The 24,068-nt window shown below is 41.9% G+C and overlaps 1 protein-coding gene across 3 annotated transcripts in view; it reads left to right on the forward strand.

Moving 5' to 3' along the window:
• The window catches only part of MCC (MCC regulator of Wnt signaling pathway), a 405,732-nt gene that overhangs the window by 290,422 nt on the left and 91,242 nt on the right, over positions 1 to 24,068 (forward strand). For all 3 annotated transcript variants that reach the window (XM_087429918.1, XM_004420305.3, XM_004420306.3), the window contains 2 exons: positions 2,853 to 2,966; positions 13,311 to 13,453. In XM_087429918.1, the coding sequence (XP_087286044.1) occupies positions 2,853 to 2,966; positions 13,311 to 13,453 (257 nt within the window). The remainder of the gene's footprint in view (positions 1 to 2,852; positions 2,967 to 13,310; positions 13,454 to 24,068) is intronic.

The raw sequence follows: 24,068 nt of genomic DNA on the forward strand, positions 1-24,068 counted from the left end.
ACATGTGCAGAAAACACAATCACAACTCTTCTGTTTCTTTAATACAAAAGCCTCTTTCTCTTAAAAAAAAAAAAACAAAAATCAAATTATTAAACAAAAATTATCCCCAAAAATGTTTGAAACCACCCAGAGGCTACCACTAAAACGTTAGAATGCTATCTTTCTAGGTTTTTTTTTTCTGTTACATTTTCATTACTTTTATAATCAGAGGGAAATATTTTAAGTAAAATTTTCATCCATGTAAAAAAAAACTGAAACTTACTGACACATACAACATCGTATAGTGAGGAAAGGACACAGGTAGCCTTGGTTCTGGTGCTAAGCTCCCCATGGCACCTGGAGTAAGCAAGTCAATCTCTGGCTTTCAGATCCTCACCTGCAGATGTGGAAGTGGGAGACGTGAAGTACCAACGGCCCTTTCCTCACTCAAACATCTGTGATTATGACACATGAGACAGTCTACAGAATTTATGTGGGATCACAGAACGGGCGTCTAGTCCAGACGTTTCTTAATTTGGAGTTCTTGGATAGATTCCAGAGTGTGTCATCACCATAATTAGGTGGAACACATGCACAAACCTCACATTTATACTCTTCTCAAGGAGAAGGGTCCGTCACATTCATGAGATTCTTAAGGAATCTGTGACCCAAGGAAGGTTAAGAACAACTGGTCTATTCTCATTTTATGGATAGGCATCTTCCATCCAGGGAAGTGAAGGAACTTGCCCCAAATGCTCATCTTATGGATCTTCATTGCCATCAGGAGAGCTGGTAGGCCAGAAGGTGTTATCAGCTCCAAGTCCAGTGGTCTCCCCTTAGCAATGACCCATCCTGGACCCCCTCTGCCGTGTACTATGATGGAAATAACTACTCTATGTGTTTCCCTGTCTGCCCAGTTCATGAAGTCAGTGTGGAATATACAGCCTCCTCTGTCAGCTTTTCCCCCTAATTCTCCCCCTTCTGGCAGCCTTTTCCCCAGAAGTAGGAGGGGAGATGTGTGAGAGAGGAAGCAAGTCTAGGCTCACACGGTTGACATCCTTGTTTCCTCTCCTATATTTCTTAAAGAACATCTCGGCACTCCATGTATTTTATCCTTCTCGCCAGAGGTGGGATGGGGAATCTTCTCCCACGAGTTGACATAAGAGTGTTAACAGGCCACAGTGTCTGACACTGAAGGAAAATCCTCAGATTGACAGTTCAGAGACGGAGGGGGCAACCCAGCTGTCTAAGGGAGTGAATTTGTGTCCCTCTCCACCATACTAGAAGCAAAACAGCCTCACAAAGATTGTACAATGGGACCACTGTGGTATTTGTGCTGAGAATTCATCACACAAAACCTTGTATCTGAAACCCAAAGTGACCTTTTCTGAGCAGCCCTAGCCCTACATGAAAAGGCAAATACCGCCAGATTGCCTGACATTTCCTTTTTTAAATTTCAAGCATTCTTGATTTCACATCGGCTATTGATCTGTTGGTTTGCAGCCCCAATGCAATTAAGTGAAGTCAAATTCACTGTTGTTATGGTCTAACATAAAAAGCTGCTTTGAAACCCCAATCCCTGCCCTATCTCCTTCTCCTCTACCCACCCCCCATCCCCAAGCCTACCAGCCAATGTGCAGTGTAGAGGGGCAGGTTGCAGAAAAGAGCATTTTTCTAAACCTGAAATTAAAATCTTCAAAGTTGAATTGTGTACTGTTGTACTGTGTCCATCTTTAAAGATCAAATTTATTTGCTCACTCCTAACTTTAAATCTCTGTTGGCAGAAGCTACAAAAAAAAAACCTATAAAGAGGGAGGGTTTGTTCTGATTCTAATCACTCACCCAAATGTAATGTGGAGTTCAGCAAGGGCATGGTCTGAGCTCCAACTGAAACTGACAGTGAAGACAGATGCAAAGTAGTGACTCAGAGGGCAAAGAAGGCTGAAAGGTGGTGTTGCTCTGGCATCAGTGCATTGAACAGATCTTAAAGATAGTCCCAACCATTGGCCAGAAAAGCCACAGAAGGCAAGTGTATGGAAGGTGTGTGTGCAGCTGAAGCTCAACGTTCAGAACTTGAAAGTTAAGCAGGTTGAGATCCTGGAAGTGCATATTACCCCTTGTTATCTGTTGAAGAACATTCTTTCTAGCTCCAGTTAACCTGAGAGAGTTGAGAAAGATATCTGGATGGTTTCTTGGTTTGTCTTTTCATAGCATAATTTATCAGAGTTCTGGTTCTGTTCTTGCAAGATGGCTTCTTATTAGCACAGAAGAAGCATGGTCAAACTAGTCTGTCTGTGGGGCAGTGAGGAAGGAAGAGCTGGCAAGAAAATAAATGGGCCAACTTTAAGAGGAGACAACTGAAAATATGAGCTCTCCCATTTTTTCTTAATAGCCCCTTGGTTTGTCTGTACATGCAGCAATATGGGTGATTGAATTGCAAAAAATTGAATTGCCCTATTCAACTTGCTTATTTTCCAAAATAAAGGTTAATTCGGTTCTGCCTTTTCCTTGCTTCTTTGTTGAGAATCAGGTAGCCCCACACTAGCTCTTAATGTCATCCTTACTGAGTGACTCAGTAAAAACCCTCAGAATGAGGAGCTTTGCTCTCTATTCTGGTTGGACCATCCACAATTAGGTCTCACTGCCCACACATAACAGTTTTCCCCCAGTTATATTTAGGGTGACCGTATAACCCAGCTTGCCTGAAGGCACCTAATTTATGTCCATTGTCCCCTAAGATTAATGCACCCAAAGTGTCCCGTTTTAGATGATACATTTCTTATATGATTACACTGATTACAGGGAACGAAGGGAAGGAAATGAGTTTCTGCTGAAGGGTCTCACCTTGTGCTCCTTTCTTTCTGTCACCGCAGCTCCATTTAGCAGCCCTGGCATCACTCAAGGGAGATATAGTGGAGCTTAATAAACGTCTGCAGCAAACGGAGCGGGAACGGGACCTTCTGGAAAAGAAATTGGCCAAGGCACAGGTAAGGGATCTGGAGATTTTTTAAAACTTTTTTTTTTTTTAATTTTAAGATAAAACATAGATATAGAAATTCACCCCAAACAAATTACAGCTTAATGAGCAAACATTCTCATAACCATTGTCCAGGTCAAGAAATAGAATTTGCCAGTCATCCCAGAAGTGATTGTCTCTCTTTCTGAGATATTAGCAGCTATTGATACTCAGTGCCTCAGTTCGTTAATTCATTAAGATTTACAAAATCATGATATTTTTCTACCATTTTTTTCTGTTATTAATTGGAATGCTTTTATAGAGACATTTCCCATCATTTATTATTTGTTGAAACAGTGGCATAGTTCATAGAGGAAAAGCGGAATAAACTCTTCACTCTTTACATGTAACATTTTTCAAGATAATTGATTTCCTATGATCCTCTGAAAATGCCCGATTATTTTTTTAAGTGTTATTATGAACTTACGGATTTAAATATGTCTGAGTTTCAATCCATTGTAATCATTTTCCTTGTAGAAGCTCAAATTATATATCTTTGGCCAGTGAGAGCATCTTCAAGTTGGCTCCTGACATAAGCTTGGTAGTTATTCCAGGCTCATCTAGTACATTTCTTGCCCTAAACCTGGAATTAACCATTCTCCAAGTGGCCCTGGTTTCTCTCAGCAGGAAATGGTATTTCAAGACCGCAATCTGGGTGCTAAGGATGCTTATTGCTTCTGGGTTGGTTATTGTTTTTAAGCCTCCTTTATAGACAGAGCCAAGAAATTATTTACTTACTTATTTACCTACGTGTGTGTATATACATTTTAAGATAAAAATCCCTTAGGAGTTCATACTAATCTCTCCAATTCAAATTCAGACTACGAGGTGTTTTTACTTACCTTCTTCTGTATTTTATCTGTATCTCCTTTCTTGCACATTAAGAGTCCTGGTTCTTAAGGTTGCAGAGGATGATGGCATATTCCATAGTTATTCATCTGCTTCATCTCATTATATATAAACCCAATCTCAGAATAATATTAATGCTACAATAAATATAGTTACTGAGAAGAATTTAAAAGAATGTTTTGTTTTGTTTTGTTTTGTTTTGCATTATGCTGTTCTCATTCCCTCAACTTTTTGCAGTTGTATGGTATCCACGCTGCCTGACCATACGGCCATTGCATCTCATGCCCTCTCCCTTTTATTCCTCGTTTAGTCTTCTACAGGAAACTGTATATTTAATGTTTACCCTATGGTCCTTATGTCAGTGTCCCTCGATTGATGGATTGATTGCCTGAAGCTTATTTTCTAATAGATTCCTCAGAGTCCTCTAATAGACTCCTGTTTTCTAACAGATTCCTCACCAAGTTCTTGCTTGTTAATAACAGTATGCCTGTGCCCTGCATACTTGAAAGGCATTTTTGCTGGATATAAAACCCTTGGCTCATTTTTTCTTTACTTGAATATGTTTCTTTATTCTGTTTTGGCATAGAGTATTGTAGTTAATACAATTTTCTTTCCTCACAAGACACTTACTCTGGAAATCCATAGCATTTTTCTTTCTTTTTTTTAAAATTTTACTAGAGTAACTCTTAATCTTAGTCACTCTGGTTTGATATTCTCAGGTTTGCTGTGTATCCTTTTGATAATATTTTTAAATCTTTTTTTAATTTCAGGGAAGTTTTTTAAAATCATAGTGTTTTATATTAGTTTTGTTCTCTTGCTTTGATTTTCTTCTTCAAGGATGCTTAGGATCTGTATGTTAGATCTTCTTTGCCTGTCTTGGCAAAGAATATGTGACTGTCTCAAATCCTTTATATGTCTCCCTTTTTACTTTGGTTTTCCTGTTCTCCATCTTCTGTTTCTCTTGGGGCATTGTATGTTGTGTTTAGTTCCTCTTGTGTGCCTTCTAGTTTAGTCTTCATTTCTGAAATGCATTTTTATTTTATTTCTAATTCTTTTCTGTGTTCTGTCACCTCACTTCTGAGTTTTTCTAATTCTGAATTATATTCTTTCATGTCTTATGTCATTTTATTTCCTTAAGGTCTTTTACCTTATTTTCAAAGAGTAGGCTAGTGTTTTGGGCTTTTCTTTTTTTTTTCGGTCTATTGTGTGGCATGCTGTCATAGTTTATAGGGATGTTATTCTGCTCCTTTTTTTTTTCTTCTTTCTTATAACTTTGTATGGAATTTGACCTTAATACTTTGTTTTTCGTTTGTGTATGAAAAATAGTTTCCTTGAATCAAAGTTTAAGATGGGTTTTTAAGCGCATAGAGCTCAGTCTTGTGTTGTCTTCACATGGTCAAAAATATGGCAGCCTGCTTTCCGACACTTCCTGGCTCTGTTCCCCTCCCCTGCTTCTGTCTGGATCTGTTCTGTCTTTGGCTCTGTTATCCCTATCCTGTTGAATTTTGATTCGGCTCCCAGCAGTTTCTCCTCCTGTGTTATATGCCTTGGTGGTTCACGTTTGAGGCTTTACCAGATCGTGGAAGAACAAGTTCATGTGTAAATTTATGCTAAGTGGCTTGAGTAAATTTTACCAGCTCTCTAAATATTACAGAGCTGTAGTTGAACTAAAGTATAAAATGTAAATGGTGGTTGTGTTCATCGGAAATAATCAAAAAGTGTTTCCACATCTGTTGAGTAATTGTTAATGGTGACACTGGAACTAGCTGAATAAAAGAAGATTCATTACCATGGTCATGAGACCAACCTGTAGGTAGAGTTTTGAGAATAGTGATAGGAAGGGAAGAGCTGAGCAATGGAGCCCAATATCAATATGATGGGGAAGACAAAGTATTTCATTATGTTTTCTATCGCTGTGTAACAAATTCCCACAAACTCACTGGCTTAAAACAACACACATGGATTATGTCGCAGTTTCTGTGCAGCAGGAGCCCAAGCGTGGCTTAGCTGGGTCCTCTACAAGTCTGCAGTCAAGGTGTTGGCCAGAGCTGAATGCTCATCTGGAGGCTCAAATGGGGAAGAGCCCCCCTTACAAGCTCACTGAGGGCTTGGTGGAGTTTCTTTCTTTGTGTTTGTAGGATTCATGGCAGCTGGCCTCCTCAAAGCCAGCAATGGAGAGAAAGATGCTAGAATAAGTCTGCTGGCAAGACAGAGTCTTATATTATGTAATGTAATTATGGGAGTGACATCTCATCACCTTTGCCACATTGTACTGCTTAGAAGCCAGTCACAGTTCCCACCAGACTCAAATGAGAGGGTATCAAACAAAGCTGAATACAAGGAGACGCAGGGATCACAGGGGCATCTGAGAATGTGTCCATCACAGCTTCCTGGGGGATTTGATTAATAACACCACTACTCGCTTATACCAGTAGTGATAATTATCACATTTCTTTAGCTCTGTTTTGTGCCAGGCAGTATGCCAAGCATTCCACATGCTTTATCTTACTGAGTTCTCATAAAACCTCTGGTGTAGATACTATTAACATTCCCATTTTACAAATGAGGAAATTGAGGCTTAGGGAATTTGAATATCTTGCCCAAAGTTATGTAGCTAGAAAGTACAAGAGTCAGAGTTTGAATCCAGGTTTCATGGGAGTTCATAGCTGTATTATCTGTTAAGCTGCCTGGACTGCCCTTAGCATCCAGAGAGGATCTGGAAGGGAGTGGGGGATGGGGCACAGATTAATTTGGTTTAAACATTCCTGCCCTCCCGATTCAAACAGGTGCATAGACACATGCATGCATTTGCACCAATATTCAGCGGCCCCATGGGGAACATCCTTGTGGGAAACTGGCAAAGATCGTATATAGTACTGATTTGATGCTTCCAGCGTGTTTGCTATTTATTTAGTACCAACAATTATTTTAATAATTTTTATTTATTTTTTTTATTTTTAATTTCTTTGTGAGGAAGACCAGCCCTGAGCTAACATCCAATACCAATCCTCCTCTTTTTTGCTGAGGAAGACTGGCCCTGGGCTGACATCCATGCCCATCCTCCTCCACCTTATATGGGACGCCGCCACAGCATGGCTTGCCAAGCCAGTGCGTCGGTGCGCGCCCGGGATGCGAACCGGCGAACCCTGGGCCGTCGCAGCGGAGTGCGCACACTTAACTGCTTGCGCCACCGGGCTGACCCCCCCAACAATTATTTTAAATTAACTTACTGTATTTTTTAAGTCCTGCAGGAGATATTTCAAACAGGTTTATGAGCCCCTTTGAAATCAGTCAGTAATATGGAACACTTTCTATTTCTAAGCTCTTTATCTTGGGAATATCTCCTGAATTTTCTACCTCTTGGCTTTTAGGAAGAAAACATACATAGTTTTCATTCAAATGTGATGGAGTGTTTTCTCTGTCTCTTGTTTTACGAGACATATAACGGTGTAGTTAGGATGCATTCTCTGCTAGGATCCCCTCCCCCTCATTCCTTTTCTGTTTGTTTTTCCTTTTCTTCTTTGGTAAACTGCTCTAGCTGTTTTGCTCCTCAGTGGCTTTTCCATTTGTGCTGGCCTTTTTGTTTAATTGGCTTGGTTCCCCCCAACTTCCCCTTGGGGGAACCTGAGCAAGGACTTAGAATGAGGATGGAAATACCCTGAATAGTATTACTTGCGACCAATCTGATGTGACCTTGAGAAAGTAACATTATTTCTTAGCAAATTTTTAAAAAGGGAGTGGTTCTTGACCCCCTTCACAGGAGGGTTGAGAGGGTTAACAAATTAATGATGGCATTGCATTTTTCAAGAATGGAGTTCATAATGGTCTTAGGTTTGACAGCTGAGACTAATGTGATGATTAAAGATCGGTAGCCTCTGTGGAGTAAGATAAAACCCGGGGAAGAACATGAACAAAACCATAAAGCTCCTTAGCATCCCCACATTGCACAGGGTTTTTCCAACAAGGGCTCAAGTTCTCAGGCCAGTCTGTCTCAAGGGTGACGCATGGCTTTATCCCTGGACTGCGCCAATAGCAGAGATGAACCTAAAGAGTTTTATTCTTGTCGGTTGTAATGATGATGTTGTTATTAAAATTTTTGCATATAGGCACTTTTACCAATTTATGTGGCTAGACACAAGAATTTATATAGATTGTAAATTTGCTTCATCATCATGATAGGAGAGCTGAAACCCGGAGAAAAAACTCAGCGTATGTATTAAGTGCCAGATGAAATTCAGGAAACGCAAAATTTCATCATATTCAATTCCAACCTTTTTTTCTTTGCCTTTCAAATTGAAAGTCTGTCGTTGTAGGAGAAATCCAGACTCCTAATGATACTGATCTCCAGAAATTCATGGCAGGCAAGATGAGGCAAACCACAGGCTTTCTGGCTTTGCTGTACTGTAGGATCAGTCAAAAATTGAATATAGGCTGGGAAGAGGGAGAACCCTGGATGCAATTCCCTGGAATAATAGGGGAAAAAAAACAGTCCCATGTTGTTTGAGACCATTTCTTATTTTGTTCAGCTGAAATTGTATGGAGTGCTTCTGTGCAGTAAGCAGAAGAAACTAAATCTCTCACTTGTAAGTTTTGCTAGAAGAAGCTGCCATTGGTCCCTATTAAGAAAGCTGTCGCTGAATAATTGACTTTGGCAGCCAAAGCTGGCTAGTGAGTGCTGGAGGGACTTAGAATTCCCTGTTTTACACCCCTTGTGTCTCCTTTTCTATTTCGGTACTCCCAGGAGATGGAAGGAGAGAGCCGTTTGGGTTTCCTACCTCTCATTTGGTATTGGGAAGCATAATATTTGTTTCCTGGAGTTCACTGGAGGTGATTCAGAGTAGGAGACCAAGGTGGGACCACTCTGCTGCCACTTGAGATCATTAGGCAAATGGTAAGGAGGAGATAAGCCCACAGGTCAGGGAGCTGGGAGGGAGTAGAGGGCAGAAGATTGTGGATATAACAACTTTAACCCTTTGTTGGCGTAAACAGGAATCAGAGGGTTTTTCAGAGGATTTTGCTGGTTACTTGAGTTATAATGAATAAATCGGTCACTTTATATTTAGTCTGTTTTCATCTATAAAATTGTTGTGTCATCAGGCTATGCAGTTATACCAAATAACCCCAAATTTTCAGTGGCTTAAAATATCAAAAGTTTATTTCTTGCTTCTTGCTAGGAGCTCACTGGGGCTGGCTGGAGACTGAGGCATCATCCTCACCCAGCCTCCCAAGCTGGTAGGCCTCTACCATCTGTAACGTTGCCAAGGCTTGGGGAAGGGAATGTGGCAAATCCTGCAGGAACTCTTAAAGGGTTCTAGGCAAAAATGGTGTGTATTCACTCTTACCTCATTGGCCAAAACAAGTCACATGGCCATATGTAGCCATACGGATGGAGGTGAAGCAGAGTCTTGGTGAACACCCCTGCTGGCCACCACAGGGGTGCTTGATGTTAGGGTCATGAGCACCTCGCATGGTGGAGCTGGCAGAGCCCCACATACATAAGAAAATACTGGAGAGAAATAAACAGCATTTGAAAAAGGATTGTATTAATGGCTTATGAAAAAATGGATGAGTCTTTTTATCATTTTTTTAAAATGTGTATAACATACTTAAATTTGTAACTTAAACATCGGAAAACTTGTGCAAACGTTAAGTAGTAATCATTGAAGTAATACTCCTTTTTCCTATTTCGTTATCGTTGTCGTAGTACCTTCTTGACTGAGGCTTTACTGGGATCCCTGCCTATAGGTGACTCTTCTATGGAGATGCAGTATCGAGCTTGACCTAGCCTGTGTCCTTGTGAAACACAATCCCAAAATCACACACCCTCTCGGGTTAAAAAATGCTCTCACAGGCGGTGGAAACGCGGGGTGGTGAGAAGCATGGGTCAGTATGATACTGGAGTGTGGGAGTAGAATTGGGCCTCCTTTTAACAGGCCCATCCTGCCTGGGTGGGAGGTCGCCGGGGCAGGAAGGCACCGATTGTGCACAGAATGGCTTTGTCTGTCCCGGGTGCCACCCACTCGTCTTCCACTTTTCCGGCGCTAAAGTGCCACATTCCTGGAGTTGGTCTTGTGCAGTTTAATGGAGCTGTTGAACAAGGGTGTTTTGTTGGGTTCTTTTGGCTGCTGCAGGTGATGGCTTGTTTCCCCTGCACCGTTGCCCTTGTGGGAGTTGCTCCACTTTCCCCTGCACCACAGCTTGGAAAAGCTCAGGGGATTTTCTCTGAGCTTGGAGGTCAATGCTTCAGCATATCTTTGGCAGGGTGCAGAGAATGGGTGAAGTGTGCTTAGTGAGATACCTCAAGGGGATATTGAGTTGTACAGTTGAACCTTGAGCAATGTCTTCTCAGCCATTCATTCCTCTAGAGGCTAGGAGTTTTGATAATCATTTTCTAGCATTCTCTTTGCACTGGGGAGAGAATCCTCGGGGTACTATTCTACTATCTCTTCTTTTCCTCACTCCCTACTTCTGTCCATGTTTGTTATTTTTCACTGGAAGAAGTCCACCAGGAGGCTGCGACCACAGTTCCCTTCAAAGTAAGTGTCATAGTGACCCCCCAATGGCTCCTAGCACAATATCTCAGACATTATGGGAAATCAAGACATATCAATTATTTTTAGAGGAAGTATTAAATCATAGATGCTTTCTACCATTTAAGAAAACATACTTATGAAAAATATAGGAATGTAAACCAGATATCTTTGCCTTCAGCTAAGAAATTTTTTTCTCCAATGTATTCTTGTTGCTGCTCCCAAATGAACCCCTAAGTTCCAAATATACATCATGAGTCTCTTTTCTCCTTTTAGCTACAAGCGCTATTCCATCTAACTGAATCATCAGGCTTCCTGTTGTCTCTTCTTCATACTTGTACCCTCCAGGCAGACTTTCCAGTTGGAGGCAGGGGTGAAGATGGTATGATACCAGCTCTCAGGCTCTCGTTATCCGAGCATCACCCATTTGACCTCACTGCAACGTGGGCAGCCCCACAGGATCTCACCTTTCAAGCAGCTCATAACAAGCAACAGGAATGCATGATTGCATGCCTTCTTCTTGTATAAACACTTTCACATCTGCATTTTTAGTGGATTTTGCAGTTTCTTGTCTGCCTTGGTGGTGGTAGTGGCCTATTGACTATGAAGTCTGTGAAGGAGGAAGAACAAGTAAGGAATTAAGGGACAGTAAGAGCTTGTTGAGTTTGTAAGGGGATGCATTTCACAGTAGTTTGTAGCCCTAGAAAACTGAATATGGAAAACCAAAGAGGAGGAACCAGCAACATGGCAGTGTAGTAAGAGTCGTGGCCTAAATGAGATCCAGGTCAGACCAGGCATTTCCTATAATTGTGTTAAGATCTGAAACTGGTGACCTTCATCAGAGTATCAGCCACATGTACATACTACAGACATACACAATTTAAAGATGGAAATAAAGATCAATAACAAAAACTCATAGATATTCTGCGGGGATGGAGCGAAGCAGTATTCTGTTATTGGTATGTTCCAGAGAAATATGAAGCTTTTTCAATTATGGACAGATACTGTATTTGAGACATTGTCATTTTGTGGACTTCTCTTGTTCCTTTTAAAGTGTGATGAATCACGGATGAAAAGGCATAACTTGACGGAAGGAGTATTTGTGGCCTGTTAGGGTTTTGTTCTGTTTAGGAAAGTTTCCATGTAGATGTGGCTTTCACTAGTCCTTCATCCTTGCCTCTGGTTCCACTTATTTCCTGCATATTTGACCCTGAGGGGAGGTTATTTGATGTTGCAGGTTGTCACTAAGAACAGAAGTTTACATCACTATTTCTCACAAAGGTCTTTTTTTTCCCCCAAAGCCCCAGTGCATAGTTGTGTATCCTACTTGCAGGTCTTTCTAGCTCCTCTATGTGGGATGCAACCTCAGCATGGCTTGATGAGCGGTGTGTAGGTCTGTGCCCAGGATCCAAACCGGTGAACCCCCGGCTGCCGAATCAGAGCACACAAACTTAACCACTATGCCACCAGGCCAGCCCCTCACAAAGGTCTTGGTACAGCTTCCACAACCTTGTTGCCTCTAATCTTGTTTCTGGAGCTCTGAGCAGCCCCCGGGAAGTTACCACATTAATACTGATCAAGCTGTTGTTCATAGGTGTGGTCTCTGCCATGATTTATACCAAGGTATTTATCAGGATTCTTTGCTGAATACTTGTTTCCGTATTGAGTTGGGCTTAGTGTAGGGGTTTGCTTATCTTTGAAGGCTTTTTGTCTCTGCTGAGTAGCTTTTGGGTTACACCATTGGAAGCCTAGCAGATTTAGGGAGGGGGGAGGACATTGGCGGTGGTGGATGAGAAGTTTTGCCCTTGCCCACCTGCCACCAGCCCTGAAAGTGCAAAGCTGGTAAGTACACATGGCTCTTTGCATTAGGAAAACCTTGCTGAAAATGAAATTAAAATTCCTCTGCTGGACAGGAAATTAATCAGGGCTGGCTGAATGTAGTAGACAGCGATGGAAGCCAGACTCCTTGTTCCTTCGCTGATGAGTATTTTCTTATTATGTAAATGAGATTAAATGCACAGTGACTGGTGGGGAGTTGAAGGGGGAGAGAAGTGAACAAGATGAACAGGTTCCTTAGGATTTAAACTCTATCTACAAAAATGTTTTTATAGCAGCTGCTGCCTCTCAGTCCATCAAATGCTGAGCAAGGGAAGCTCCTCAGATTCTTTTGTCACTGTTTCGGCAAAGCAGCCTTCTTGACAGTGTGAAACATTGCGATTTATTCATTCTATAACACTTCCAGATCACCCACAGTGAACCAGGCCATATGCCAGGTGCCAGGGCTCCATCATGAAAACACGTAGTCCCCACCTTCCCAGAGCTTACAGCCTGGTGAGAAAGGATGTAGGAAAGCGTTAAGTCTGCAGATAACCAGCCAGTTAAGAAATAGTGTCATACCACTCAGGATTATTTGGTTGAAAAGTGGCTGAAACATACCCCAGAAAACTTAAGCAGAAAAGGAATGAATTGGTAAAAGGAAAACTGAACAACCATAAAGGAACTTGGGAAGGAAGCTCTAGGGCTAGAGGTAGCAGGAGCTAAAGGACTGTCTCTTCAGGACCCCCAGCTGAGTGAATCGACTCCATGCAGTCTTAGGTCCAATCGCTAAAGAAGGTATCTGGTGGATCCAGCTTGGGCCACTTGCCCACTTCTTGGTTTAGAAAAGCAGGGACTTAGATAGTGCCACAGAGATTGTGTGCAACAGCAGAGGGACCTTTCCCTAAAGAGAGAAAGAGGCAAAGACTCAGATGTCCACCAGGGCATTGTAAAATTTAGCTGTTGATGTGTCTTCTGGGACTCCTGGCCAATGAGCAGGCATGTTAATTTGGGGCATACTCAATGTTGAGGCTGTGATAGTTTGAGGCCATAAAACTTAAAATTACTTGCCTGTAAGTACATCAACTCATTGGTACTTCTGTCTTGTCTCTTGATCCCAGTGTGAGCAGTCCCACCTCATGAGAGAGCATGAGGATGTCCAGGAGCGAACGACGCTTCGGTACGAGGAGCGCATCACAGAACTCCACAGCATCATTGCTGAGCTCAATAAGAAGATAGACCGTTTGCAAGGCACCACCATCAGGTAGTAGGCTCCAAGTCACAGCTTCTTCTCTTCCCCACTGGGCTGTAGCCTGGGTCTTGGAATTGAAGTCGCCCCTGTGAATTATGATGTTTTATTTGTAACTAAAATATTTACAGTTAATAAATATTTTCTCTTTACTTTGTTAACCATGTACTTTCCCCTCCATTATTGTGTTCTGATCTTTTTTTTTTTTTTTTTGCTTGAAGAAGATTAACCCTGAGCTAACATCTGTGCCAATCTTCCTCTGATTTGTATGTGGGTCCACGCCTGGGATCCAAACCCTTGAAGCCAGGCCACCAAAGCGGAGCGTACCACTATGCCAACTTAACCACTATGCCAGGGGCTTGCCCCATTGTGTTCTGACCTTGATCCTCATGATAAGTCTGCAAGGTAGACAGGGTGGATATCGTAATCCTCAGTTTATTCATAAGGCTGTGGAATCAGAAGTTGAGGGAGATGCTTTATTAGCAAGTTCTAACTGGAGACCCCTCTGTCTTAGAGACTAGCATCCCTACCACCCCTTTTATTTACCATGTCTGCTCTAGACACGCAAACTGTTTGCCTCCCTCGGGGACTTTGAGAGATTTATGAATGTGGCTTATAACTAAACATTGCATATGCTTCTAGATAATCTAATAATATTTTGAGCTTACCTCAAGTGGATTTACCAACATTGACGTAGCCTCTTACAAACTCTTCAGGTAGACGGCAAGATATGATCCATCGTTTTACTGGTGAAAAAGCCAAGGCTTAAAAATATTAAGTGACTACTTTGAAGTTACACTGAGCAAAGGGTAGAGGTGGAGTCAGAACCCGCAATGTCTCTGCCTTAATTTTCTTTCCATAAAAGTGACTGTTGGGGATCCTGCCATCCTTGCTTATCAATCAGTTGGCCCCCAACTCTCCACACACAGCACTTAGTTGGTGTGTCTGCCCTGCTGATCAGAGGAGGGGTTTGCTTTAAGTGACTTACTGAGCCAGGATGAGAACTTTTATCTTCCTGCTTGTGCTCGGGGAACAGCCCTGAGGAAAGCAAATGTTTGGCACCTACCTTTATGGAGAAAAAGTGCTTTGTTCGCTGAACGTTTGTATGAGCCACACTTCAAGCAGTTTTAGAGGCAGCTACTTTAAATTCTCCCTCTAGAAGTCCTGGGTTAGAAGAACTTTGGGTGCATTTTGTTCCGACTCTGAGAGTCACAGTAAGGATGGGGCTACTTGATGAGAGTACTGATGGGACTCTGTTTTCTGGGCAAGATCATGGAAAAATTTGCCCTGAGCTGGAGCCACACAATAAATTTCATATTCCAATTTAGATCCTCAAGGCTTTTAAATTGTATCCTGGTCTTCAGAATGATTGTAGGTTAGAAATGCATGAGCAGAGAAGAATTTTCAGCCCAAAGAAATGATTATAGCAGATTTAAAGGAGGCTGACTGAGTACATTGGCAAATTTATAATTTCCATTAAAACATGTTGCACTTTTAAACACTTGAGAAGGTGAAGGCAAATGGGCTCAGTGAGTTGTGAAAAAAATGCATCACTCATCACCTGGAAAACTCAATTTCAGAATGGCTAAATTGAATATAATGGCCAGACTGCCTTGTGTTAACATACAGTGAGCTTCTTGACCATAAACTTTTATTGGTGCCTTTTATTTAAAAGAAGATTGCATCTGTGCAGATGTCACATTAAATTCTGCCAGTTTTCATTGTATAAATGAGTTGGCCCCTCCTTGAGGGGACTCCCTGCAAGGCTGGAAGACATGCAGACAAGTGGGCCAGTAAGACAAGGCTCTTCTTGTCTTCTGAGCTCCAGTGGCTAAGGTGTCTCCCCAGCCGCCAGCTCTCCAGGAAACTGGTTTGCCCTCAGATCCTGAGATGCTGTAGTAGACCCAGGGCAGTAGGAGCCAGAAGCCTTGGATGAACTCTAACTGCCCCAGCATACCAGGGTCTAGAGAATTGATTGTCATACTAGTCAGGTACAATGCTGTTACCTTATAGACTTACTTGTTACTTCAATCTGGGCCTGAGTTAGGAATTTATTGGAAAAGCTGAATAATCATTAATAAGAGAATAGTTTATGTAAGCTATGATATATCCACACATAAGCAATACTGAATTGCTTAAGAAAAGAAAATGACAATCTCATAGTTTAAATTTTTTTATCTCAGGTCACAATCAGAGAACCAGGGACCTTCTGTGACTACCCTAGAAGACTCTCCCATCTCTTATAGCCACAGGGCTAATGTAGCCAAGAATCAAACAGTGTAGGTTGCTGAATTCCAATGTAAGTTGAATTCACAGCCACATCAGATCTCCTAGGTAAAGATCAAGCATTGATAGGAAAGATGAAATGGTGAGAATTTGAATGGAGACATGTGGGTAGATTCAAATGAATCAGAACACCTAGAGCCTACAAACGCCGTTGAGCTTCTCTTCTTGCAGAAGCAGTCCTCCTCCCTGTCTGATAAAGCTAGTCCTGCCTTGCTTGGAGAATCTGTAGCAATCTGATACCAGTCCAGATAGATTCAGGCCCCACTACTATTCCATTCCTCTTTATCCTTAGGCCTAAAAGTAGTCAATTTGTATCACGTCCCATGGGGCTAAGTAGAAAATCCAACCTAGGAAGAGACAGCTAACATATGAAAAGATGTGTAAGATTTTGTTCATTTATATTCACAAAAACTGGGGGGGGAATATATGTGGGCTTAGGACCTAAGGTTTCTAGACCAGGGAGAGAAGAATGCAGTGTGGATTGATGGATTTGTTGATATGACTGTTCCTATCAGAGATTTTGGATTCAGTATGTTAGCTCTAGCAGTTTGATTAACTGAAAACTAGACTCAGTTGAGGATTACATTAAATAATGTTGAAATCTCAGAACTTCCCTAGTATAATGTAGGAGTCCAGAGGCCAAGGGAGTTAGGAATGTTGGGTGGGAAATGACGTCATTAAAATGGGGTCTTTGATGCCGCTTAACTACTGGAGTCAGTGTGGGGTTGGTTACTGTATTGGTCAACAGGGCTACAATAGTAATCAAAAAATATTTGACCTGTAGAGATTTTTGGTGCTGGCTAATTGATCATGGTGTCTCTGGGACCAATATAAATGGGCAGCCTACTAAAGTTTTACTTGCTCTGTGTATGCGAAAGAACCCTGGTCTGGTGAACAGAGACTTGACTTGCCATTGCAGTAGAGAATCATGGCCTCTTATCCAATTTCCCTTACCTGACCCATTTCACAGACCCAGAGCCCCTTAAATGAAGGGGAAGATGTATACAACCCTCCCATTAGTAGGTACAGTCAGTCTTCCTTCTACCCCTTCCAAAGAGAATTGGAGCCACTTATAGGGGAGACTGTGCAGTGGGAAAAAGAAATAACCACATTCTTGGGTGATTATTGGCTCTGAGCTGATGATAGCCCCTGGAGATCCAAAATACTTGTAGTCTACCAGTCAGGATGGATTTATGAAGGTATGTTAGTCAGCTCAGGCTGCTGTAACAAAATACTATAAACTGGTAGCTCAAACAACAGGAATTTATTTCTCACAGGTCTGGAGTCTGCAAAGTCCAAGATCAAGGTGCCAGCCAATTCAATTTGCAAGTGAAGGCTCTCTTCCTGGCTTGCAAAAGACTGCCTTCTCACTGTGTCCTCACATGTCAGGGGAGAGAGATTAAGCAAGCTCTCTGGTGTCTCTTATAAGGGCATTAATCTCATCATGAGGGCTCTCACCCTCATGACCTCATCAAACCTAATTATCTCCCAAAGGTCCCATCTCCAAATACCATCACACTGAAGGTTAGGGCTGCAACATATGAATTGGGGTGGGGGTGGGGGACCACAATTCAGTCCATAGCAGGAGATCAGGTAACAAATGGCGTTATGACCTGAATCCCTCCCATAGTGGACCTAGTCTACCATAGTGCACCATCTGCATGGTAACATTTTTCAGTGCCTTGGAGATGCTCCCAGCTAGCAACAGTATCTGCTGCTGCTTTTTTGGGGTCCAAGGACCAAGAGGTGGAAGTAGAAGTGGCTCCTCTCATTCATATACCTAAAAACCTGCTTTAAGAAATTGTTGCTTCTCATCCTTGCAGCTTTGAGCTCTGCTAGTATAGAAGTCTTAGATCCCAAGGGAACTATGCCTCCACCAGACAATACAGTGATTCCATTGATTGCCTCCTGGCCTTGGGGCACCTCAATGCCACTGAACCAAAAAGCAATGAATGGAGTTACTGCACTGGCTGGGGTGATTGATCTTGACTATCATAAGGAAATAGGATTATTGCTATACTGTGGGGCAGCGAGGTCTATGTCTGGAACTCACAGGATTCTTAGGACGCCTCCTGGAAATTGCCCAGTGGTAAAAGTTAGTAGACTAGAGCAACCCAATAAAGGTCAGACTACCTAGGGCAAGGCTCATCAGGAATCGAGATTTTGAATTACTTCACTAGGTAAAGAACTCTAACCACCTGAGATGCTGGCCAGACACAAAGGAAATAGAGATTTCCTAGTGGGAGAAGGAAGTTATAAAGATCAACTGTAGCCTCATGACCAATTGCAAAAAGGATGGCTAGGCAGTGTGTATTTTCTTGCTTTTTTATGTATATGTGCAATTTCCTTTTTATCCTCTTATTTTCTCCTATTATATAAGGTGAGTTGGTATTGGTGAAACTTGTCATTTAATAGTTAGGTTACATGATATCTAGTGGATTTGCCATTGAACTAGAAGAGGAGTGATCATCTAACAGCGGATAAAAAAACTGATGGGACTTTGGGTCTCCCATTTTGGTGAGAATGTGAGTCCATTTACATTTGAATGAGGGATAGTTAAAGAAGCTTGGTGTCATTGCTATTGCAATTTGGAAGTTTACATATGTGTGAGAAGATGTGTATGGTTGTTGAGTAGCCAAAGAGGGTAGACTATGACGGATGTTGTCTGGCACCTGGTACCATTCCCACCTCTTCTCTCTACTCTCCCCAGAATCAAAGAGGCTGGACCCTGGGGAGTACTTCACCGACTCCCTTAGCAGCTGGGTTCTTGATACAGTTTTGGTTCTGCCAATGAGATGCATTCGCATGGGTTTGGAAGACAGAAGGGAGGTGGGAGCCATTGTCCCTCAGGCCGTGATGATGGCAACTGACATACAGGCTTTGGTGGGCATGAGGTCCTGCATTGACTGGCCAGACCCTGGAGCTGTGGGCAGATGTCAAGGCAGCAGCAGTTTCCTGGTCTTTGAGGGGATCACAGCTGTGATGGCAAATCTGACAGCTCCTGGTGGCCTCCACTCACGCTTCTCTAGTCCTTCCAACAGTTCTGTAAGCATGGAACTGCCTAAATTAAATCCTTTCTCCTTGAAACATCCATTGTAGTTTGTTTTCCTAACTGAACCTTGCCTAATGCATCCTAAATCGCATCTCCTAGGAATAAACACTGAACATGTTGTATATATGGCCTTCTGAAAAATTTTATTCATGACTATTTTAAACAAATTGGATCACATGTTTTGTAATATGTGTTTTCACTTAACTGTATGTTATGAGTGGCTTTTTTTAATGCTCTTCTGACTTAGGGAGATTATATAATGGGATGGGGAAAATGGAAATGGAAAAATACATCAGTAGCTCACTGAGGGGAAAAAAAAGATGTCTAAGCAAATTAAACATGAGATCTTTTGTTTCCCAAGGAGAGTATTTTCTTTTCCCCGAAGCTACTCATAACATCAACCTTTCACTGCCAACTCTCACGAGTAGTCCATGTTTTCTGCTTCATTTTCTGTTTGCTTGTTAGCCCACTGCTGTCTGGCTTCTGACCCCAACAATGTGCCAAAACTCCTTTTGTTATGGACTGAATTGTGTCCCCCCAGATTCATATGTTGAAGCCCTAACCCTCAATGTGATAGTATTTGGAGATGGGCTTTTGAGGGGTAATTCAGTTTAGTTGAGATCATGAGGGTGGAGACCACATGATAGAATTAGTGAGTGCCCTTGTAAGAAAAGACACCAGAGAGCTTGCTCACTTGCTTTCTCTTCTCTCCACCATGTGAGGACACAGTGAGAAGGCAGCCGTCTGCAAGCTAGGAAGAGAGCCCTTACCAGAAACTGACCATGCTGACACCTTGATTTTGGACTTCTAACCAGTCTAGAACTATGAGAAAATAAATTCCTGTTGTTTAAGTTAGCCAGTCTATGGTATTTTGTTACAGCAGCCTGAGCTAAGACACTTTTTTGAAAATCACCAGTGATTTCTGAAAAATCCAATGACCTTTTCTTGTTACTTGTCCTTTTCTGCAGAATTTGACCCTAAATCCTCCTTCCCTCCTGGTGTGCTCTTCTCCAACCTCTAGGACCCTCTAGGCCCTAGATCTTTTCTTCTGTTCCTAAGATTCCTTCCTCAGCCTTGGCTCTTACCCTGGTCTCTATCCCCCACATCTTTCACCTTGAATGACTGTAGCCCTAAAACACTGACTCGTCCTATCTGTGTCACCTCCACATTGGCACTTAACCCTTCTGCTTTCTTGTCTGCAAATGCTCCTCATTTGGCGACTAAGATAATATCCCAAGTCTCCATCTTCTTTAACATAATCTGATCTCTAAGATCTCATGCCTGCACAGTGAGCCTGACCTTTCTCCTGGTCTTTCGGCCCACACTTTGACCTGTGTGGTACATCTGTCTGTCCATCTTCATGTTGCTGCATCTCAAACACAGTGTAACCAAAACCTCTTTATCTCCCAGCAAAACAAGTAGTTTTGATTAATTTCTGGCCTCAAAAGTAAAATATGATGAAATAAAAATAAAACTCAGAAGGATAAGGTAGCTTTCTTCTCCCTGTCTTCCTATGTGGTGTATATTAAACCCTTGTTCACTATTTAGAAGTCCTTGAATATGAATCCTATATCAGATCTTGTTAAAACTGGTACTCATTGATGACAAGGATGGATTATTATATAGATAGGAGAGCATTTCAAAATCTAGTTATTCACCAAAAGATTCATAGATGAGTCTGATTTTCCTCTGTGCTGTATGAAAAATAAGAAGAGGTAAAACTGAAGGAAGAATCAGGACTTTACTCGTAATCACTCATTTCCTGCTACAGATTTTCTAAGAGAACTGAAAGGAACACATTTCCTCCTTGATCTAGAAAATCTTTGTTGTTTAAAAGAGTGATGGCCATTTCAGGGCAAGTCAGCCTTTAATTGTAAGACAGATAGAAGGTGGTTCAACAAAAAAACCACCAAGTCAGGTAGACTGGGTTAGCTACACATAGTTGACTGACAGTTGCCAAGGTAGGCTGATGTCCATCTGGGCTTGTTCACAAATCACTCCAATCCAGTGACAAGGCATGAATGTGCGCCCCAAAATAAAACAGATATGAGGATTGCAAAGGAAGTAATATTTTTATCAAATGCTGCCAATTCCTTAGTACTTCAGCTTAAGGTCTGGAAAGCGTGATAAGGATTATACTTTCATTGACTTTTCCCTTTTCTGATTAGATCATTTCACCCCTACCCAGTAATGAGAAGAAATCTTTAAAAATAAACAGCAACAGGGACTGACCCAGTGGCATAGTGGTTAAGTTCACATGCTCCGCTTCAGCGGCCCAGGGTTCACAGGTTCGCATCCCGGGCGTGGACCTATGCACTGCTCATCAAGCCATGCTGTGGCAGCATCCCATATACAAAATAGAGGAAGATGGTCACAGATGTTAGCTCAGGGCCGATCTTCCTCACACAAATCAATGAATGAATGAATGTACTATTGATCCTGCTTAGATGGTCTCTAAGATCCCGTCCAGTCTGTGACTTTTCTGCCACTGCTGGTTGCATAGGTGTGTGTATAATCGAATGCCTGCCTCCCTAGGAGCGTTTCTGTTTTGTTTTGTTGTTTAAGCTAGTAGCAAGCATTAATCATTGCAACTCGAAACAGAACAACTTGGAAGCACTTCACAAATGCTTCTGAGTGAATGAAATAATGTACATTTAGAATCCTGTGAGATGATCCTTTGCAATCCCATAATTATGAAACTACCACAATAGCATATAATTATCAACATTTATCAGTTTATCAATGCTTCTGTTTTTTTCGGCTTAAAATGATCACTTTTTGGACCTTTTCACATTTTCTTCCTTTTCATTGCCAGCATTAGCAGTTCGTGTTTTTTGAGGAGGCATTTTTCCCCCCAAAGAAACAAGTTCTCACTTGCCAAGAATTACTAATACACAGCAGAAGGAAGCAAACAGTAAAGTCACTTTGAGATGCTGATGCTGGGTCGTTAGTCAGACACCTTTACCAGCTTGGTGACTCACTGCTGCCTTGAAAACACACCTCAGATTCTTGCCTTTGTAAAACTGCCATGGGCCGGGTAGAGTGTTTTTGACTTCTTTTTCCATTGCTTTTGATGGACCAATGCTCCTGAATTATACAGTAGAGAGAGAAAACCCCCAAGCATCAGTCTTCTACATATGCTACCATCCCAAAGTGACTGTCAGTTTACAAAGGGCCCTGAGAGAATTGGCTTTTGTCATTTCCCAGTCCTGGATTCCAACCTCCCTTCAGGAAAGATGTTGATAATGATGTTCTGGAGATGATAAGGATATACAACGCCATGATTTTTTACCAAAGTCAGTGGGAGAAATATTAGAAACAAATTTTCTAGTATTTACGCTCCATTTAACCTTTCTATACCTCGTTCTTTGTGACACAAAACTCTGCCTGATCGTCTCACAAGGTTGTTTTCCACCTCTAATTACCATTTAATTTGTTTGTATGTGTCGTTTTTTTACTATAATACTCATTACGAGTACTATGAGGAACCTTAACCAGGGATCGTGTGTGCTCAGCTCAGCCCCTCCCCGTAGGGTCAAGAATACAGACCTTCCGCACTTCCTCCTGCCTCTTTTATCTGTTTGTATACAAGATCTCGTCAATATTTATTTCTTCCCCTGAATTCCTAGACTTCACACATTTTTTCTCTATTTCTACCATCTAACCCTAATTATTTGCCTCCTTCAATACAGTAAATTCTCCTTTTGATCAAAATCACCCACTGAACAAGTGGACTGAGTGCCTCTCCAGACTCATGTTTCCATCCTGCACCCCATTTTGGTTTCACCTATATACCAAGCCACTTATTCTTCTCCAGACTCCACATGTTCATCACGTTCACAGGCTCCTATGAGCCTTTGCATGTGCCTTTCCACCCTCATGACCTATCTAAATTCTACTGGCTTGAGACTCATCTTGAGTGCCGCTCTATCCAGGAAGTCTCCCCTGGTCACTACCCACCTGCAGCCCCAGATGTTCCTCTTGTGTCTACCCACAGCATCCTTCTTAGATTAGAATTAGTGTGAACATATTTATCTCCTGGAAGACAGCACCTATCTAGTCTTTGCTTTTCTATCCTTGTTTTGGTGCTCAAATACATTGAATGGAGATCCTTAGTTTGCATTTCATGATACTGAAAGCCTTCTGCCTAAGATGACGTTTCTAGTGTGGTATAATTCTCCTTCAGACTGTGCTCTGACCTCAGTAAGGAATGTTTCCTGCAATCAACAGCTTCCCTCTCCCACCCCTTCCCTATGCACTCCTTTATAAAGTTCATCCTAATAATCCTTAGAAGTAATTCATTACAAAGCAAGAGATTTGGCAGGCACTATATGTTTTGGAACCTGCTGAGCCAGGAGGGTTTAAGGTGGCCATTAAAGATTTTGCAAATGCCATTTATACCGGAGATACAGCAGCAGCATTTATCTGGCTTTCTAGGCTGTACAACAGTCTCAGCTAAGCTGAAGCTGATTACACTGGCCATGCAACAAAGGTAATTTATTCATCACACACAAAATCTCCCATTAACTAAAATCAGAATTTTAAATGCTGATTGAAAGGAGAGCTAACGTATGAGGGCACAATTACCCTCTAGACCAAAAGGGCAATTCTTAAGAGTGCTTTTTAATTGTTTTCTTTCCTAAACCTAATTATTGTTGGCTTTGCAGATATCTAATAATTAACTTATTCCTAGAACATTAACCTATATTTTTTGTCTTCACCACTCCCATTCTAATTCATATTTTGCATGTCTGGGGGCTTTATATCTGTTTAAAGTCTTCCCAGATTTCTGGGTGGCTTCAGGGGCTCAGCTGAATCCCTTCCCTGGGAGGATGTTGATTTCTTGCAAGAATTCTGAAGGGTTTGTCACATTTCTCCAGTTTATAGATATGTCTCCCCAGTTTAAAATGGCAGTTGCCTGTTTCCCGAGTTCCATTGATCACCACTCACCATCTTGGTCTGCCCAAAACCCAAGACTGTAGACTTTCTTCCCCCTGATTGCCGACAATGTAAAGTGACTGCCAGACTGAGAGGATTTCTTCTCTTCCCAGCAAAGGGAGGACAAATGTCCTCCCTTTGAGGCTGAGCAGACACCTATGGGCTTTCCAACCTCATAGTTATATCCCCTGACAATTTTCTCTTCTGACAATTTTCTCTTCTGGCTCACTTGCAAAATAAATACTTCAAAGAGGGTTAATTTTGCTGTCTCCATGCCTGTGTCCAGCGTGTGCATAGTGATGGTGGCGGTGTGGGGAAAGGGGAATGTGTGTGCTTTAAAATACATACTACTAT

The sequence above is a fragment of the Ceratotherium simum genome, chromosome 4, assembly GCF_057802395.1.
Source record: "Ceratotherium simum simum isolate JZ-2026a chromosome 4, ASM5780239v1, whole genome shotgun sequence".
Classification (NCBI taxonomy): Eukaryota; Metazoa; Chordata; class Mammalia; order Perissodactyla; family Rhinocerotidae; genus Ceratotherium; species Ceratotherium simum.